Source organism: Solanum lycopersicum, chromosome 1 (genome assembly GCF_036512215.1).
Source record: "Solanum lycopersicum chromosome 1, SLM_r2.1".
Taxonomy (NCBI): Eukaryota; Viridiplantae; Streptophyta; class Magnoliopsida; order Solanales; family Solanaceae; genus Solanum; species Solanum lycopersicum.
The window spans coordinates 33971289-33993162 of NC_090800.1; the positions used below are offsets into that span (position 1 = coordinate 33971289).

The 21874-nt window shown below is 37.4% G+C and overlaps 1 protein-coding gene across 1 annotated transcript; it reads right to left on the minus strand.

The window, feature by feature from the left end:
• Positions 1-15612: 15612 nt before the first annotated feature.
• LOC138341864 (uncharacterized) lies at positions 15613-15981 on the minus strand. The gene has a single exon (XM_069293898.1). It carries the CDS (start codon positions 15979-15981, stop codon positions 15613-15615), a length of 369 nt encoding a protein of 122 aa, XP_069149999.1.
• Between the last annotated feature and the right edge of the window lie 5893 nt (positions 15982-21874).

Here is a 21874-nt window from a genome sequence, read left to right on the forward strand (position 1 = left end):
CCAAGGGAAGGTGCTCTACCTTGCAAAGGTAGAACATTAACATTATGCTAGCATAATAGGTGATATCACTTGCTAGATCCTATGGGGCAAGCATATTTTTATGGAACTTGGAGGTATATATGGAAACCCTCTTTATGCCTATTGACGCATTATAGTTATCCACTTATGGAAACCCTTTTTATGCCTATTAAGGCATTGTAGTTATCCACCTTGTGAGGACTATGGTGAATAAGCCTTCCCACATTTGGAAGGGGCACCCCTCATCTAAGTTTACTCGGTGCTAAGCTAAGTTCCCTTTATTGAAAATTGATTATTATCATAAGTTTATAAAATATAGGTTTAGGAGATTTAACCTTCATATGCTTAGCTCATAGGTCATATATGAGAGTTCATCAACCTAAATCATGTGAGTAGTCCTTTCACATGGACATATCATATGTAAAACACCATCTAGTTTAGGTTACACTTGAGAACACCTTTCAAGATCCCCTCTATTTACTAGATCATCATACATGTGTATGAGTATACATTTATGTGAGCAAGCCTTTCACATTAACACTCTTAGACACCACATATTCATACTTCATTCATGCATAAGAGTATAGTTGTAACTATATGAGAAATCCTTTCATATAAACACATATATACACTATTCACATTCATACTTCATCATATCATACACTTGACATCATAGTATATAAGACATATTCATAACATTCTCATCCATTCATATTCATGTACATAAATCACCAACCTAGGAACTATCCTATCAAGGCACACATGAGCAATGCATAGAAAAGGTCCCATACCCTTGTCCATACTAGTACACCTATAAAGTCATCCTAGTTAAGGATAAATAACTTACTTCATGGACATATACTTTATATGCATAGTAGTAGACATTAGTGCATATGAGAATATCCTCTCATTAGACACCATGAACTTGTATATAAGCATACATGAGATGTGTGTGTACATTGGTCAAAATGATCACATAATGGATATAAACACCATATTGAGGCAGCCACCCTCTTAGGAACACAATACACATCCAAGCATACACCACACATCACAAGTTAGAATAGGAGACAAAATAACTTCAACACTTGTATTTGAGACTCCTAACCATAGCTAATCACACATTCATATACGAGTACATAGGTAAAGGGTCATTAACCATTATGTATCATCAATGGAAACACCTAAACTAACCCTAACATAGTCATTCACATGCTTGTAACCTTAGCAACACCACCTAGATCATAACTAGAGTAGAAACTAGGCATAAGCTTCCCTTAGTTTGATCATCATAACCACACACTCATATAACATTAAGTTTCCTTAAAGGCCATAATAAACAAATATTTATATTGACAAGAAGTAAACACCTCCACCATAAGTCGATCATACCACACAATGTCATACAAGGCCAATTCAATCAACAATATTATAGAAAAGTAGATGAATAGATATATCTTACCAATTCATCAACCTTTGATCATCATTTATCAATATTCATATTCAATAAACAATTGAAGTATAGGTAAGTAACCAAATGTACATTAACATGGACAAAATCATGCATAAACTACTACAACATCATGATACTAACATGTACACTACATCACCAATCTAATATAGTAGAGACACATAGGCCACTAACCAAATCCCCCTTGCTTTGATCATCAATTATTAAATGATCAATACTAACAATTCATCAACAATACCAATCTAGGGAGGTATCTAAAGAGATCATAACCTAAACAAAATCATACTTCAATTTCCCTAGAATCGAGATCATATGAGTGCTCTACATTAACAATCAATAGAAGGTATAAGAACCTAAGTCAATCTTATTCAAATATTCATACCTTGATCCACATGGATCACTCATCAATAATTCACCATCAATATAAATAATTGGCAGTAGATATAAGCACTTCAACATGCTAGAATCTTAATTCATTCAACATAAATCATAACACCCATAATATAGGCTAATTTGAGAATTAAAGGGAACATGGGTTCATAATGAAATCGGATTGAATTTGACTTGAAAATCAGTAAATTATCATCAATTTATCATTAACATGCTTCTAAAAACGTTTTGAGAAAGAACCCATGGCTTTTTTAGAACGAACCCATGGCTATATTAGAAGATATACAATTTGATCACAATTTCTCTTTGAAAATATTTGAAGGAGATTTCTAGATGAATTAATATCTAAAGATGAAGGATCAACATACCTTCTTAGATGAAGAAACCACAATAACTTTTATGGAGAAACCTTCACAATTCAATCTACAAGTTGTTGAGCTTCATCTCTTATGGAGGTTTCTAGAAAGAGTTAGGTTTGGGAGGGAAGTCAAATTTTGAGAATTGATTAATGTGTGAGGTTTTGATGTTATAAACCAACTTAAAATAACATAAAATAACCAAATAAACCGCCTAGGGTCTGGTTAGGACGTGGGGTGAATTTCCCATTCACCCCTTAATGAAACACTGTACAGGCTGCATATTGCAGGTTCGAACAACAGACAACCATCGACGCCCAGCAGGTCCAACGACGTACGGTACTGTTGGCCGTCGTTTGGGTCTGAGTCTTTTCCACTGGCTTGAGCCTTCACCAGGATAATTCTTGAATGACGCCTCTCCATCGACGAGGCGTAGGTGCAACTAATAGTCGTTGTTTGCCAGTCGTACGTAGACACTGCCAAGGCAGTGTCTAGGCAGACTTTGGGTCCTCATTGAGAGATATTGATGGGGACCTAGAAGATTCATACCCGGACGTTTCCAACGTTAATACACTTTTATACATTTCAAGGACCTTCCCTACCAGTTTCAACCAAAATGAACATAAAAAACATGTCAAGACACACATGCACGTCTCAAGGGCTAACTTTCAAACGTCTTGGACGTTCTTGAACGTTTGACTTCCAAATAAATTGAAATAAATCATACATTCTTTAAAAAACTTAATAAACATGTTAACAAGCTTATTAGGAATATGTGAGTCTCTATACACCTTAGTTCGTTTTGGGGGTCTTTGTCACGACCCAAATCCGGGCCGCGACTGGCACCCACACTTACCCTCCTATGTGAGCGAACCAACCCATCTAAACCTTAACATTTCAATATAATATCAACATAAAGTAATGCGGAAGACTTAAAATCATTAATAAAATTAATAACTATTATTATTTCAACATTTATTATTCCCCAAAATCTGGAAGTCATCATCACAAGAACATCTACGATCAAACGACTAAACTAAGAGTATTCTAAAAGCTAAAAATACATAAGAAGCTAGTCCATGCCGGAAGTTCAAGGCATCAAGACTTGAAGTAGAAGATCCAGTCCAAGCTAGAAGCGTTAGCTCACCCTGAATTTCTGATGTAGTAAGACTGGCTTGAATTACTGTTGAGTTGAAGACGATGACACGTTTGCTGCACTCCACAATTAAACAAGAAGAGAACATAAAAATAGGGGTCAGTACAAAACACGGGTACTGAGTAGATATCATCGGCCAACTCAAAATAGAAAATAGTATATACCAAGTAATATCATAAACTCAACTATGATACTCAACATGTAGCAACAACAAGTACTATATCATTAACAATTACCATCAAGTTCACACACGAGGACTCAAGCCTCAATACCATACTCATTTGGGAATTATGTTCTTTAGATTGAGTATATTAACATCTTTCAAGATTCATTATCTTTATTTTCTCTTGTGTCGGCACGTGACACTCCGCTCCCTCATATTCATTAATCCTCTTGTGTCGGTACGTGACACTCCGATCCCTTAAATCTACGTGTCGGTTCGTGACACCCGATCCCCTAAATCTACGTGTCAGTTCGTGACACCCGATCCCCTAATTCTACGTGTCGGTTCGTGACACCCGATCCCCTAAATCTACGTGTCAGTTCGTGACACCCGATCCCCTAATTCTACGTGTCGGTTCGTGACACCCGATCCCCTAATTCTACGTGTCGGTTCGTGACACCCGATCCCCTAAATCTACGTGTCGGTTCGTGACACCCGATCCCCTAAATCTACGTGTCGGTTCGTTACACCCGATCCCCTAAATATACGTGTCGGTTCGTGACACCCGATCCCCTAATCTCTTTCTATCAATTCATCAAGCCTTCTTTCTCACCAAGGCATCATCAATCTCATTACTTTAGTTCATCAAGCCTTCTTTTATATCAAGGCATCATCATTAACAAGAGATTAGGTTTTTATCAAGATTTAGGATTCGATAGCTTCATCATGCTTAATATAATCACAATTATATAATCACGTTCATGCATGCATACAATTAAGCACATAGCAGGGTTTTACAATACTACCAATACATATCATTCTCTATTAAGAGTTTACTATGAAAGCATGAAAACCATAACCTACCTCCACCGAAGATTCGTGATCAAGCAAGCAATTTCCCAAGCTTTGTGTTTTTCCTCTCGTTCGATCCTCTCTCTCGTTCAACTTTCTCTCTCTTTCTCTTGTTCTTTCTATTTTCTTTATTCAAACCCTCTTTCTTTTACCCTAATTAGTATATAATTAAGAATAAAAGATGGCAATAATAACCCACTAATTAACTTAAGGTTACCTCTTTTAACCCCCAAGTAATTAGACTTATTAACATTAACCCACTAACTTTATAATTAAGGCAAGAATAGTCAAAAACGTCCCTTAAAACGTATCAAGAAATCCGACCCAGACTGGGATTGCGCAAGTTGTGACGGGCCGTCGCACCTGCGACAGTCCGTCCTGCAGGTCGTCGCAAGGGTCAGAGACTCAATTTCCACTGAATAATCTGTGACGGTCCGTCACGCCTGTGACGGTCCGTCCTGCCATTCCGTTACGAAGTTCAGAGAGTCGATTTTCAGTACCCAATTTTAGATTTTCTAAGTGTTTTGAAATGAGACCCTGCGACGGTCCGTCGTGCCCATGACGGTTTGTCGTTGGGTCCGTCGCCTCAGCCTGTTTTTCCAGAATAAAATCTGCTGCTCAAAACGACTAAACGGGTCGTTACAATTGATACCAATTTACCCATCGTTCGTCCCCAAACGATCAAAAGAAGGAAAACAAGGGCGAAAAGGAGTACCTGAATCTGTAAACAGATGTGGGTATTTTTCTCGCATATCCGCCTCCTTCTCCCAAGTGGCTTCTTCAACGGGTCGATTCTTCTATTGCACCTTGATGGATGCAATCTCTCTTAACCTCAACTTGCGAACTTCTCTATCTAAAATAGCAACAGGCTCCTCCTCATAAGACAAGTTCCGTCAAGCAAAACTGAATTCCAACGGATAATGTAGTTTCCATCCCCATGGTATCTTTTCAACATCGACACATGGAATACCGGATGTACTCCGAAGAGCCCTGGAGGCAAGGCTAACTCATAAGCCACCTCTCCTACTCGCTTAAGTACTTCAAATGGTCCAATGTACCTTGGACTTAGTTTACCTCGCTTACCAAATCGCATCACCCCTTTCATTGGTGAAACTTTCAACAAGACTTGTTCACCCTCCATGAACTCTAAGTCTCTAACCCTTCGATCTGCATATTCTTTTTGTCTACTTTGCACCGCTAGAAGCTTTTCTTGAATAGACTTCACTTTCTCTATCGAATCCCTCAAAAGGTCGGTACCTCAAGGCCTAACCTCAAATGCATCAAACCAACCAATGGGAGACCTACATCTCCTACCATACAATGCTTCAAATGGAGCCATATCAATGCTTGAGTGATAGCTATTATTGTATGAAAATTCCGCTAAGGGTAAGAAGCTATCCCAATGTCCACCAAATTCTATCACGCACGCACGAAGCATATCTTCCAACACTTGAATCGTTCGCTCAGACTGACCATCGGTCTGAGGATGGAACGCAGTACTAAGGTCCAACCAAGTACCCAATTCCGCATGCAATGTTTTCCAAAACTTAGAAGTAAACTGCGTACCTCTATCTGATATGATGGATAGTGGAACCCCATGCAATCGCACCACTTCCGAGATGTAAAGTTTGGCTAACTTCTCCGCATTGTAAGTCACCTTGACCGGAATGAAGTGAGCAGACTTAGTTAACCTATCAACAATTACCCAAATAGAATCAAACTTTCCCAATGTCTTGGGAAGACCAACCACAAAGTCTATTGCAATTCTCTCCCACTTCCATTCAGGAATGGGCATTCTCTGAAGTGTTCCTCCGGGCCTCTGGTGTTCATACTTTACTTGTTGACAGTTTGGACACTTGGCAATAAAGTCAACAACATCACGCTTCATTCTACTCCACCAAAAGTGTTGCTTTAGGTCACGATACATCTTGGTTGCACCCGGATGTATAGAATACCTTGAACTATGAGCCTCTGTCAAAATAGTGTCGATCAAATCATCGACGCGGGGTACACATACCCTTCTCTTGATCCTCAAAACACCTTCCTCATCAATTTGTGCTTCCTTAGCCTCTCCTCGCAATACTTTATCTTGAATTCTGCGCAGTTTCTCATCATCAAACTGTTTTCCCTTAATCTTGTCAAGAAAGGAAGATCTTGCCTCTACACAAGCCAACAATCCTCCCTTCTCATTTACTTCTAATCTCATCAAGTCATTAGCTAGAGTCTGAACCTCTCTAGCCAGTGGGCGTCTAGAAGCTTGCAAGTGAGCTAGACTTCCCATGCTTCCCGACTTTCTACTTAAAGCATCCGCTACAACATTCGCCTTCCCCGGATGATACAAAATAGTGATGTCGTAGTCCTTCAGTAGTTCCATCCATCTCCTCTGCCTCAAGTTCAAATCCTTTTGAGTAAAGACATACTGAAGGCTACGATGATCCGTGTAGACCTCACACTTAACCCCATATAAATAGTGTCTCCATTGCTTTAATGCAAACACTACCGCAGCCAATTCCAAATCATGAGTTGGATAGTTACGTTCATGCACTTTTAATTGCCTTGAAGCATAAGCAATCACACTCTTCTCTTGCATTAGTACTGCACCCAAACCAGAATAGGATGCATCACAATAAACAATGAAGTTCTTACCCTCTACTGGCAAGGTAAGGATAGGTGCGGTAGTCAACAAAGTCTTGAGCTTCTGAAAGCTTTCCTCATATTCGTCCGACCATATAAATGGAACATTCTGCTTAGTCAAGCTCGTCAATTGGGAAACAATAGAAGAGAATCCCTTGACAAATCGGCGGTAGTAGCTAGCTAACCCAACAAAGCTCCTTATTTCTGACACATTAGTAGGTCTTTCCCAATTCTTTACTGTCTCAATCTTAGAAGGATCCACCATCACTCCTTCTTTAGAAACCAAGTGCCCCAAGAAGGACACTACATCTAGCCAAAACTCACACTTAGAGAACTTTGCATAAAGCTTTTTCTCCCTCAACATTTCCAATACCATTCTCAAACGCTCTTCATGTTCCTTCTTGCTCTTTGAGTATACCAATATATCATCAATAAATACGATCACGAAGAGGTCCAAATATGGCTTAAAAATCCCGTTCATCAAGCTCATGAACGCAGCAGGGGCATTAGTAAGACCAAAAGACATCACTACAAATTCGTAATGCCCATACCTCGTTCGAAAAGCAGTCTTTGGCACATCCGTTGCCCGTATTTTCAATTGATGATAACCGGATCTCAAGTCAATCTTAGAGAAGACACAAGAACCTTGTAACTGATCGAACAAGTCATCGATGTGGGGAAGAGGATACTTGTTCTTTATGGTTACTTTGTTTAGTTGTCTGTAGTCTATACACATTCGAAAACTCCCATCCTTCTTCTTTACAAACAAAACCGGAGCACCCCAAGGAGATGCACTTGGTCTAATAAAGCCTTTGTTTAACAACTCTTGAAGTTGTTCCTTTAACTCTCTTAACTCTGCGGGAGCCATTCTATAAGAGGGTATTGAAATGGGGCGAGTAACCGGTTCAAGGTCAATACAGAAATCAATATCCCTATCTGGTGGTGTACCAGGAAGATCTTCAGGGAACACATCCAAAAACTCGCGGACTACCGAAACCGACTCAATCGAAGGTACTTGGGTAGTGTCATCCTTGAGATGTGCCAAGAAAGCTAAACAACCTTTACTAACCATTTTGTTAGCACGAAGAAAGGAGATGATACGCACTGAATTGGAAGTCTAGTCACCCTCCCACACTAACAGATCTGTCCCAGGCTTGGCTAACGTCACCGTTTTAGCATTACAATCCAAGATCGAAAATTGCGGAGAAAGCCAAGTCATACCCAGAATTACATCAAAATCGACCATTTCTAAGATAACCAAGTCTACATAAGTATTGCTCACCACAAAAGTTACAAGACAAGACCTATACACCCTTTCAGTTATCACAGACTCACCCACCGGAGTACAAACACAAATAGGTATGTCAAGCAATTCACAATGTAAATTAAGACCATTAGCAAATGCGGAAGATACATAAGAAAATGTTGATCCAGGATCAAACAATACAGAAGCCATGCAATCACAAACCAGAAGATTACCTATGATGATAGCATCAGATGCCTCCGCTTCAGACCGCCCAGGGAAAGCATAACAATGGGCCCTATCGTTCGTCTGTCCGTTGCCCTACCATGTTGTGATGTAGTGGCTCCAGTCTGCCCATCACCTCGACCATTTTGATGACCACCATTTCCTCGACCACCACGCCCTCCAGAAAAACGGCCTCTACCATGACCACCTCTACCTCTAGCTATTGGGGGTCTGTAACTCTGTTTTGGAAAATTTCTCCTAATATGTCAAGTCTCCCCACATCCGTAACACTCTCTGGAGTCAAGCATAGGTCTCTCGGAGAAGTGTTGACCGGTCTGAGGTGGTTCCTCAACTACAGTCTGTAGTGAAGACTCAATTGGTCGGACTGAGTAACTTCCCGAACCCTGTCCTCTAGTGTAAGCACCATAAGCTCACCTCCCTTTCGAAACCTTTTTGATGTCGATGTCCTAGTGAAGTCGTCTGGCTTCACTCCTTCCACTTCTATCACAAAATCTACCACTTCTTGGAAGGATTTTGCCGTAGCCGCTACCTGTAAGGCTGAAATCCTCAATTCTGACCTCAACCCCTTCACAAAACGACGAATCCGCTCTTGTGGACTGAAACAAAGTTGGGTGGCATATCTGGATAGTGCACGAAACTTAGCCTCATATGCATTGACCGACATCCTACCTTGCTCTAGGCTCAAGAACTCATCCCTTTTCCTATCCCTCAATGTCCGAGGGATATACTTCTCCATAAACAAGCTAGAGAATGACGCCCAAGTCATAGGTGGTTCTTCTGTTGGTTGACACTCAACATGTGACCGCCACCACATTTTGGCGTTCCCTTGAAACTGATAAGTCACAAACTCCACACCAAACCGTTCTACTATACCCATCTTGTGTAGTAGCTCGTGACAGTCAACCAGAAAATCGTAAGCATCCTCCGATTCAGCACCCTTGAAGACCGGAGGTTTCAATTTCAAGAACTTACTGAAAATTTCATGCTGATCATTTGTCATTATAGGCCCAGTAGTCAGACGTGGAAATGTGCCTATGTCCAATGAGTCCTCCATACGAGAAGCCATAGTGGCTGCATGTTGTACTTCTGAAACCGGAGGTGTTGGCGCAGAAAACACTGGAGGTGCCTGACCTTGATCAGATAACCCGCTAAGATAAGCCAGAACCTGATTGATCATCTCTGGGGTAGGTTGGGGTGGCAATCCCTCATTCTGCACTTGTTCAGTTTCCCCATCCTCCCCTTCTCTTATTACTTCCTCAGTCGGTGGAGGAGTCACTGCCCTAGTATCAGATAGGCTAGGTGCTCGTCCTCTTCCCCTAGAGGACGTCCTCCCACGACCTCTACCACGGCCCCTTGCCGCTGTTCTTCCTCGAGCCACAGCCCCAGTGGCTGGCTCAGTTGTTTCTTGTCTGGCCGGTGTTGGTGTTGGCGTAGTCGTTGCTCTAGTTCTAACCATCTGCGAAAGAGAGTGAAGATGGTCAGATACCAATTCGTATCGCCTAGATACCAATTGGACTCAAGTAGTAGCACGAAAGAAAGAATGAAAGAGTGAAATTTTCCTAAAGTCTTATAGCCTCTCAAGGAAAAGTAAAGGCGTCCCCCTACCGTTCCTTAAGACTCTACTAGACCTGTTCTTGTGTGATGAGACCAACGAACCTAATGCTCTGATACCAAGTTTGTCACGACCCAAATCCGGGCCGCGACTGGCACCCACACTTACCCTCCTATATGAGCGAACCAACCCATCTAAACCTTAACATTTCAATATAATATCAACATAAAGTAATGCGGAAGACTTAAACTCATTAATAAAATCAATAACTATTATTATTTCAGCATCTATTATTCCCCAAAATCTGGAAGTCATCATCACAAGAACATCTACGATCAAACGACTAAACTAAGAGTATTCTAAAAGCTAAAAATACATAAGAAGCTAGTCCATGCCGGAAGTTCAAGGCATCAAGACTTGAAGAAGAAGATCCAGTCCAAGCTAGAAGCATTAGCTCACCCTGAATTTCCGATGTAGTAAGACTGGCTTGAATTACTGTTGAGTTGAAGACGATGGCACGTTTGCTGCACTCCACAATTAAACAAGAAGAAAACATAAAAGTAGGGGTCAGTACAAAACACGGGTACTGAGTAGATATCATCAGCCAACTCAAAATAGAAAACAGTATATACCAAGTAATATCATAAACTCAACTATGATACTCAACATGTAGCAACAACAAGTACTATATCATTAACAATTACCGTCAAGTTCACACATGAGGACTCAAGCCTCAATACCATATACTCATTTGGGAATTATGTTCTTTAGATTGAGTATATTAACATCTTTCAAGATTCATTATCTTTATTTTCTCTTGTGTCGGCACGTGACACTCCGCTCCCCTAAATCTACGTGTCGGTTCGTGACACCCGATCCCCTAAATCTACGTGTCGGTTCGTGACACCTGATCCCCTAATTCTACGTGTCGGTTCGTGACACCCGATCCCCTAAATCTACGTGTCAGTTTGTGACACCCGATCCCCTAATTCTACGTGTCAGTTCGTGACACCCGATCCCCTAATTCTACGTGTCGGTTCGTGAAACCCGATCCCCTAAATCTACGTGTTGGTTCGTGACACCCGATCCCCTAAATCTACATGTCGGTTCGTGACATCCGATCTCCTAAATCTACGTGTCGGTTCGTGACACCCGGTCCCCTAATCTCTTTCTATCAATTCATCAAACCTTCTTTCTCACCAAGGCAACATCAATCTCATTACTTTAGTTCATCAAGCCTTCTTTTATATCAAGGCATCATTATTAACAAGAGATTAGGTTTTTATCAAGATTTGGGATTTGATAGCTTCATCATGCTTAATATAATCACAATTATATAATCACGTTCATGCATGCATACAATTAAGCACATAGCAGGGTTTTACAATACTACCAATACATATCATTTTCTATTAAGAGTTTACTATGAAAGCATGAAAACCATAACCTACCTCCACCGAAGATTCGTAATCAAGCAAGCAATTTCCCAAGCTTTGTGTTTTTCCTCTCGTTCGATCCTCTCTCTCGTTCAACTTTCTCTCTCTTTCTCTTGTTCTTTCTATTTTCTTTATTCAAACCCTCTTTCTTTTACCCTAATTAGTATATAATTAAGAATAAAAGATGGCAATAATAACCCACTAATTAACTTAAGGTTACCTCTTTTAACCCCCATGTAATTAGACTTATTAACATTAACCCACTAACTTTATAATTAAGGCAAGAATAGTCAAGAACATCCCTTAAAACGTATCAAGAAATACGACCCAGAATGGTATTGTGCAAGTTGTGACGGGCCGTCGCGCCTGCAACGGTCCGTCCTGCAGGTCGTCGCAAGGGTCAGAGACTCAATTTCCACTGAATAATCTGTGACGGTCCGTCACGCCTGTGACGGTCCGTCCTGCCATTCCGTTACGAAGTTCAAAGAGTCGATTTTCAGTACCCAATTTTAGATTTTCTAAGTGTTTTGAAACGAGACCCTGCGACGGTCCGTCGTGCCCATGACGGTCCGTTGTTGGGTCCGTCGCCTCAGCCTGTTTTTCCAGAATAAAATCTGCTTCTCAAAACGACTAAACGGGTCGTTACAGTCTTACATATTCGATGGATAGAATTGTAATGGCAATTTGGGTACAACCTTCTTTGTAGGTTATATGTTCTAGTGGTGGATTTAATAAATTTTTGTTGTGTGAACTAGTGGAATGGAAATGAATACATTGATTGACATGTGTGAATATTAACTACTTAAAGAGTTATAAGTTATATCACATGCTCGTATAATTATATTCAATGTTGCATTCATATTTAAGAAATCAATTAGTTTGTTACTACGTGTTCTTGTGTTAAAACATTGTTATTAGGGATATATTAGGGGTGAATTGTTGGGATGCTATTAATACGTTAATTTGTGAAGTATATCTCGAGGTTTCTAAATAAGAAGTAGTGATTCATAGTAAGCTCTAAGAGAGTGGATCACTATCGAAATGACAAACTTATGGCTAAAGGAAGTCTTGATGAGTAAACTTGTGTGAAGGTAAGTAATGGTTTTAGTAAGAAAGTGCATATGAAATTGGGTTAGTTCATTGGATTTGATTAGTATAAGTTGGTTTAAGGTGTCATTCCAATAATAAGGTATACTTTTTTATGATGGTAATGACTACCAAGAATAATGGTGATAAGATTTTGAGATGGCTTGTGTTTGAGATGAAACTATATGATAAGGATTATTGGTTAAACAAACTTTTATATTGTAGTGACGACCTACGAATACCTAAGATTTTTGCTTATTACTATTGTGTTTGTAGTGTGGATGTATATAAAGGTTTATGAGGAATTGGGATGTCACTCAAATAGAATTGGAAGGAGCTAAAGTCATAATGAAAATAAAATAAAATAGTGGGATGTAGTTTAGGTTGCAGAAACAGGAAAGATCAAGGATATTTACTTTGATTGCAAGTGTGATGCCCCAGGCCTAAACCCTAGACGTTACCAGCACTCAATGACCATTGTTGGCCTTGAGCGAACCCTTGGTGTAGTATCCTCAACTCAGCGGAAGACTAGGCTTAACTCAATTATGATGTAAGAAACATTCTCTATAGAAATACTTATATCATAATAGTGTGGCCAAAATGACATTTAAATCTCATAGAAAAGTATTTGACTGCCTATGAAGCCTCTATATTACTAAGATTGATGTTGGGACAAACCCTACAACATCCTATAAAAGGAAACACTGATAAGCAATAAGTATGTGTCCTCTAGAATGCAAGGACGTTCACCACTGACTCTGGATGCTCAAATTGGATCAACGAGGCGTTGCATGCTGATTCTGGTTACCTGCATCTGCATCATAAGATGATGCAGATCAACTGAATAAATACACTGAATGTACGAGTTGCAATTTTGATGCTAACAATAACATAAATCTTGAAAGGGTTAAGAAGAACTTACCTTGGCTCTGCTTAACTCATGAAATACAAACTCAATATAAAGAAGTAAAGAAACATTCAATTTATGTATAAAACTGGTAAAACACTGTAAACAACATAATTCCTTAAAGATAATGCAAAAACAAACTCAACTTTATTTATAATGAAAGTAATATAGTTGCTATGGGAGATTCCCTAACCGTCAACCATCACTATGAGCCTAAGCGATGGTATAACGTCTTACTTCACGTTACAAGAGGACCAACCTATACCTTACCCTCAGTATAGAACCTGAACTACTAAGTAGATCCAATAGTCTATGCTAAAAAACACTAAGGAATCATCTAAAAAGTATGTCCCTTCATCTTTCAATGTTGTCTACATAGTTTATAGGGGCTTCAGTTAATATGAACCCGTGTCCCCATAACGGTGCTCAATACTACTCCTAAAATACTTAGCTTATATGTTTAAAAACAACTTCTTCTCTGGTTTGAGATAATTTACTCAAAAATAGCTTTTAAAATCTCTCTTGAAATTAATAGTTTCCTCTTTACTAAAACTAGTCAAAGGCTCTTTTAGAAGTGTAACTTCCTTTCTTCCTCAAAATGTGAAAATATTTATAAATCTTAGGGAATACTTAGTTCCCTTATAGCTTTTGAGAATTGAACTCAACTTTTTACTATTTTCTCAACTAGTAACTTAACTCTTAGGGAATACTTAGTTCCCTTATTACTTTTGAAAATTTTACTCAACTCATTACTCTTTGCTCAACTTGTACCTTGAGCCTTAATACAAAGTTAAAATGTTTTTAAGACTCTTGAAAACTTTAAGAACTTACTTTAACTTGCTTCTTTACTTTTCGACTTGACTCTCAATTTCTTTGAGATTGATCTCAGCTTTCCTTGAATAGGATTATGGATTCAAGGTTATTATTTGAGTTTGGTAATGATTTCTAGGTGTTTAGAAATCATTTAAACTAATAAAAATCACCAGAAGGTGTTAATGTATGTTAGAAAGACTTACGAAGGCTAGACTACAAAAACTACGCGAAAAATACCGATCCCGGTGCACAACTGGTGTTCCACACCAGCCTCAGTTGACTGAGGCTTGGTCAAATCGCACTGGTGACGCGCCCCACCAGGCCCCATTCAATTAAGCCCTATTTTTGTATACTACAGGCGCGTCGCGCCTGGCCCCGCCTAGGTGCGTTTGATGAATTTTCTCTTAATTTTTCAATCTCTAAACCCTTCAAACTCCCTAGTTCTTTGACAAAACACTTGGAACTATTATTACCCTCAATACCCACTGAATTCAACTAAAAAAACCCGGAGAAACAAGAATCAACCAATAAAGGCAGCCAACAATTTACATAACTTCAAGAATTGGAGTGTGGGTGAATTAACCCAAAACCTAAAATGAAATCAACTCATAAATTGATGAATTGAAACAAATTGGCATGTAGGTTAATTAACCAACACGAAAGATCCCACATACCTTAATAGGGATCAACCTGACGAATTCCAATTGAAGATCTTGGCATTCTTGATGAATTCTTGTCTCTTTTCTCCGTTCTCTTCTTCTTTTCTTTGTTCTCCCAAGACCTAAGCGTATTCTAATTTTCTAAAACTGACTTAATTCTTAGGTTTTATCCTTTATAAACCTTAAAAACAAAAGAGGAAATAGTGGGGTGAAAAGACTACTTTACCCTTACAAATATCCGGATGGGACTTTCCTCGATCCAACAATCCAACTTCTGATAGGCCTATCTGCTTCATACGATATTGAAATTGCACAAGCTCATCGGAGTTTGAAAGATCTCGCCAAGGGATTTCCAACCATATAAAGAACTAGCTCTAACTCATTCTGAGCTAGAAGTTGTGACTCTTTGAAAAGGTCCAAAAACTCACTTTTAACCGTACAATTTTTTCAATATTTTTCCTATTCTTTCAAAAAATGATAATTTTTCTTAGCTTATGCTAAGGGTAGTAACAAGTTCAATGCTTAACAATCAAAAAGCAATTAACAATCATTCTTACTCAGAGTTCATAAAGTATTAAGAAGAGAATTACTACCTTGATCTGCATTATCTTTGGATTTAAAGAGATGTGGTCATCTCTTCTTCATATCCTCCTCAGTTTCCCAGGTTGCTTCTTCAACAAATTGATTCCTCCAAAAGACGTTGACTGATGTAACTTCCTTTGTTCTCAACTTGAAAACTTGACGATCCAAAATTTGAACCATGATCTCTTCGTAGGATAAACTATCCTTAATCCCAATATTTTCAGTTGGTACTATCAATGAAGGATCAACCATGAACTTCTTCAACATAGAGATATGAAATACTAGATGGACCACTGCTAACTCTTGTGGTAGGTCCAACTCATAAGCTACATTACCAATCTTCTTGGATACCCTATAAGGTCCAAAATACTGGGGACTAAGCTTCCCTTTTTTACAAAACCTCTTAACACCCTTCATAGTGAAACTTTCAGATATAACCAATCATCCACTTCAAACTCCAATGGCCTTCTGCTCACATATGTGTAGGACTTCTGATTATTTTGTGCCATCTTTAATCTTTCTTGAATCACCTTCACCTTCTCCATGGATTGGTGAAATGGATCTGGTCCTATTAACCCTGGTTTACCGACTTTGAACAACCCAATGGGAGATCATCTCCTCCCATAAAGATCTTCATATGAAGTCATTTGGTGCTCGACTGGTAGCTGTGGTCGTAAGCGAATTTAATGAGAGGTTGGTGATCATCCGAATTCCCCTTGAAATCGATCACATAATCTCTCAACATGTCTTCTAAAGTCTGGATGGTACGCTTTGCTTGTCCATCTGTCTAAGGATGAAAAACAGTAGTTAAGTTCACCTTCGAACCCAAACCATTCTGCAAAAATTTCCAGAACTGAGCAGTAAATTGTGAACCACTATCTAAAATAATGGATACCAAAACCCCATGAATTCTTACCACTTCTTGAATGTATATCTTAGCATAATCCTCAGCAGAATGGGTAGTCTTTATTGGTAAAAAGTGGAGTGATTTTGTCATTCTATCGACAATTACTCAAATAGAATCATGCTGCCTACGAGACCTTGCAAGCATGTGATTAAGTCCATATTAATCATCTCCCACTTCCATTCCAGAAGTTCTATATTGTGAGCCAAACCTCCCAGCCTTTGTTGTTCTACCTTCACTTGTTGACAATTTGGGCATTCGGCAAGAAACTCAGATTGACTTTCTTCATGCCTTCCTACAAATATACCTCTCTCAGATCGCGGTACATCTTTGTGGAACCCGGATGAATGGAATATCTGGATCTATGATCTTCCTCCATGATCCTCTCTTGAAGTCCATCCACCCTAGGTACACACAACCTACCTTTATACTTGCGCACACCACTTCCCCTTGTTCAAAAGCTAAAACTCTTTTCTTATGAACATTTGCCTTCAAGTCAAGCAAAATGGGGTCTTGGTCTTGCTTCTTTTTCACTCTGAAATTACTGATGACTCAGCCCCAAGCATGAAAGTCTGTGCACATCTTTTTCTAACTCCATATTTTGTTCTACAATTAGTCGGTACTCCCCATGGATAACATACTTAAAGCATCAAGAACCACATTAGTCTTACCTAGGTGCTAAAGAATACTTATATAATCCTTGAGTAATTCTAATCACCTCCTTTGCCTGAGATTGAGATCTTTCTAGGTGAACACATACTGTAAACTCTCTTGGTCAGTGAATATGTCCACATGAACACCATGTCACACCCCTTTTTCACGCGGCGGCGTAAGGGTTTTTCCAATTTAAGTGATATTATTAATTAGGGGATTATTTTAGTTTTTTTCAGAGTCGCCACTTGGAATTGAGTTATGGTGTTCCAAGTCACCTTTTTTTTAATCCCTTAATCAAAAGGAAATGACTCTTTGTTTGGTCTGCTAACCAGTTCGATTAAGGAATTCTATTGACCGAGGGGAAGGTATTAGGCATCCATCGAGTCCCGTGGTTCTAGCACGGTCACTTTATGGACTTTTATTACTTAAACTAATTTTTGAATATTATATTATTAAGACAAATATATTTACCCTCACTCTTTGATATACATTAACATATTTAAAACTGTACTATTTTATAAACATGTGAAGTTTTTACACATTTTAATTATTTATTTATTTATTTATTTATTCAGGCTTTCAACATTTGCCTGCTTCTTAATTTTTCTCTTTTATCTTATTTTTTGTTTTTTGTCTTTTTTTGTTATTTTTTATTGTATTTTTGTTTCTCTCTTCTTATTTCTATTGTATTAATTTTTCACGTTTTTTTTGTTTAACTTTCCTTATTTTCTATTTTTGGTTTTTAATTGATTTTTCTTCTTTTTATTTTCTTACCCCCCCCCCCTTTTTTTTTTAAATAGTTGTGTTTTTTAAATTGATCATACTAAAATATTTTACTATTTTTTTAACACTATACTTTTGTTTCTTTTCATTTTTTCAGTATTTTTTATTAAATGTATTTTTTCATGTACATTGTCTCTATTCTTTTAATTATATTTTTTTTCTATTATACTTTTTCTGATTCAGATGTTCTTTCATCACGTATTCTACCTCTTTTCCTTATTCCATTTTATTGTTATTATTTTTTTCTTTTTTCTTTCAATTTATTATCCTCTCCTTATCCTAACAAGTTTATTATTATTATTTTTCGTAAAATCTAAAAATAATAATGTAAGACAACACACATAATATAATATAAAATATAATTTAATACATTTCTAAACACAACCAAACAAAGAATTCATTCAACTTAGTAAGACATGAATATAAAAATTTGGATAACTATGCATATTATCATTAGAATCATAATAACTACACATATTATCCTTAAAAACTAAACATGAAAAATAAGAATAGACTTGGACAATAATTTTACTTAAGCATGAAATAAACTATGAGTATATGAAATAAACTACGGTTTGTTATAGCAATTTCACACAAAATATAACTATATAAGGGATCTAAACATAAAGTTGATATGAAACATTTGAACAAACTTCATATAAAAACATAACGGTTTAACCACATGTGAAATTTAACAACTTCAATATATTGCAATCAATGCTTGTATAACATGATATTCAATTATTAAAAATAAATAAATTAAATGGTACCTCTTGTGAAAATTCCACTAAAAGAAAACAATTCGAATAAGGAACCGCGAAAGTAAACCTCAACTTCAACTTTTGTTTGTGAGTCAAAGCAAAATATATGAACATATTTACTGATTTTTTGTTTGTGGGAGAGTCTCTTTCTTTTTGTTTATTTTTTCTTTTCACGTTTTTTCTTTCTATTTTTTTCTGATCATCCCCTTCTCCCCTTTTTGTTTGTGTTCTTTATATGTGTGTACGTGTGGTGTGAATGGTGAATGGGGAGTGGGGAGTGGGTCATTGGATCATGGGTTTTTTTTATTTTTTTTAAATATTAAATACATACATACATATATATATATATATATATATATATATATATATATATATATATATATATATATATATATATAATGATAATAATATAATTATTAATTGCTTTGAGTAAACAAATAAATATATCTAAATGGGTAATTAAAACAAAAAAAACATAATTAAGAAATATTAGTTTATTTAAATAATATATATATATATATATATATATCTTTTTTTTAACAATCAAAATAAACTTTTCTAATAAAAATTATATTTATGTTGTTTATTCTTATATCTTTTAAATAAGCTTAATGAAAATAATAAAAAAAGTCAAAATATATTGGTAAAATTATTTATGCTCTAAAAATTGGTGTTAAACTTAAATTTGGTCAAAATTACGTGTCTACAGTTCGCCCCTCTTTGACTGGAAACACGAAGAGTTTGTCAGACAAAGAAGTAGACAAAGTGACAAGTTTTGACCGAACTCTTATTTGAAAGACCAAAATATGTGCGACCGAGTCCTAGTTTGGACATTGTACATATCCCGGGTGATAAGGGAATCAGGCCACTTGTAATTGGAGGAGATAAAGTGATGAGTTAGAAGTTAAGTGAGGTTCCATCGAGGCTCCAGATCGCGGCTCTTATCCTTACATAAAAATTGAAAACTATTAGTCAAAAGAAGAACAAATGTACAAACTTCTATCCACACAACTTTTCTTGAATTTTGACTTTAAGATATCACCTTGATTTTTGAGTGAATATCTTCACTTAGAATTGGAATGGAGGCTGAACTTGCAACTTACATGGAAACTTTTGACATTCTTCAAAATGACAACTTGAAAAATGCTCTTGAATGAATGCGTGTTTTCTTGATCAAAAGTTGACTAGTAAAAGATGTGTGGAAGTCAGGCTGCTACATGCATTGACGAAGCTAATTCTAACCATCATGGAATTGATTATTCTAAAAAAATTGAAACTTTGTTCTTGAATTTCAAATCCATGTCTCGCTTTCGAAAACTTGAGAAGCATCACAAAAAAAAATAAATTTGCCCCAGTTTAAACTGGGAAATTTTTTTGTGAGTTATTAGCAAATATAAATATAAAACATAAACTTCGGCTAGGATGTGTTTATTTCAGGAGAAAATAAAACTAAAAATCTAGACTAGGAAGTGTTAATCGTATGAGAAAGTAATCTAATCCCATTATTCAGGAGGGTCCTGCTAGTCCCATTATCCAGGAGGGTCCTGCTAATCCCATTATCCCGGAGGGTCCTGCTAGTCCCATTATCCAGGAGGGTCCTGCTAGTCCCATTATCCAGGAGGGTCCTGTTAATCCCATTATCCAGGAGGGTCCTGCTAATCCCATTATCGAGGAAGGTCCTGCTAGTCCTATTATCCAGGAGGGTCCCGCTAGTCCTATTATCTAGGAGGGTTCTGCTAGTCCCATTATCTAGGAGGGTCCTGCTAGTCCCATTATCCAGGAGGGTCCTGCTAGTCCATTATCCAGAAGGGTCCTTCTAATCCCATTATCCAGGAGGGTCCTGCTAGTCCTATTATCCAGGAGGTTCCTGCTAATAAAATTTTCAACAGACTAATAATATCAACGAAACATTGTGAATGCTATCTTTATTATTTGGAAGTTCCTTCAAGGAGAAATAATAATAATTATAATAATAAATAAAATAAATATTCTAACATTCAAGTAATTGCTATTTTGATATATATTAGCCAACTTTCATATAATATTCCACAAGTCTTTATTGTAGGGTTTCCATTTCGCTCGCTGTAGACTAGGTTGAACATCTAGGTTCCTCGAATCCTCAATCTTGAAACAACTTGTGTCCCTTCTTCAACAAAGAAAATTTGTGAGTTTGAAAAGGTGGTGGTTGGTTTGTGGTTCCATCTTTCGACAAGGGCGGCTCAAACACTTATGACGCTTTGGTTGTTTCCAACGGTCAATACTTCTTATTGATTGAAAGTACTTTCATCCAAATTTGCTTATTTTGGGACCTAAATCCAATGTCTTTATCTCACAACACTAATTGTTTAGCCTTCATAGGATCAGAGCATTTTTGAATTCAACACTTGAAGACCGATTAACTTAGTAGCCGGATGCTTTGCCTAGTACCATTTCGAGACTTGGTAGCGCGTCTTGAAATTCCTTCCTAGTTTTTTGACAAAGACTCGACTCAAATACATATCAAAAAAGTGACGAAAAAAGTATAAGAAAATTACGATCTACATGAGAATAAAAGAAAAGATTCAATGAAAACTCTTCTTTTTTGTAAGAAGAAAAAAGAAAAACTTATCTGAGTGTGGGAGCTGAGTCTACTGATCATGCCATGCAATTTGAATTAATTTCTTGACTTGGCTATCCAATCTATTCATCAACCATTATTGATTATTCAATATTGATGTGGAATCCCAACACTTAATGAAGCCATAAATAATTTGAACCCTTATAGACTTTGTGAAATCCACGAAGGTCTTTGCCGCTAAAACTCTATCATGTTGATTGCTCCAGCTCATGTTTGCCTTATGGTGCATGTTATAATTTTCACCAATAAGACTTTTTGTTTTCAACTCCTTTTCTCCTTACGATGCCAACTTAGGTATTTCACCAATAAGGCTCTCTCATTTTTATTTCTTTTTACTCACATTTGTCTTATGGCGCCCATTCAGGATTTTTACCTACCCTTAACCAACTTACTCTCGACATATCAAGGGTAGATGAAAAAACTTTTTTTTTGACTTTAGATGATGGGGTTGATTTTGATCTTTGAGATGAGAGACCGGATGAATAAACAAACAAATTTTGCCACAGTATACTACAATATGAATTTTTTGATTTGTATTTGGTTGAACCGAACCCAATATTAAGGCTGCCTACGTATCTTGCCGAAACAAGA

What these genes read in the sequence shown, in the direction of transcription:
- LOC138341864 (XM_069293898.1), bottom strand. Translation starts at nt 15,981, where the DNA reads ATGAAGGGTGTTAAGAGGTTTTGTAAAAAAGGGAAGCTTAGTCCCCAG.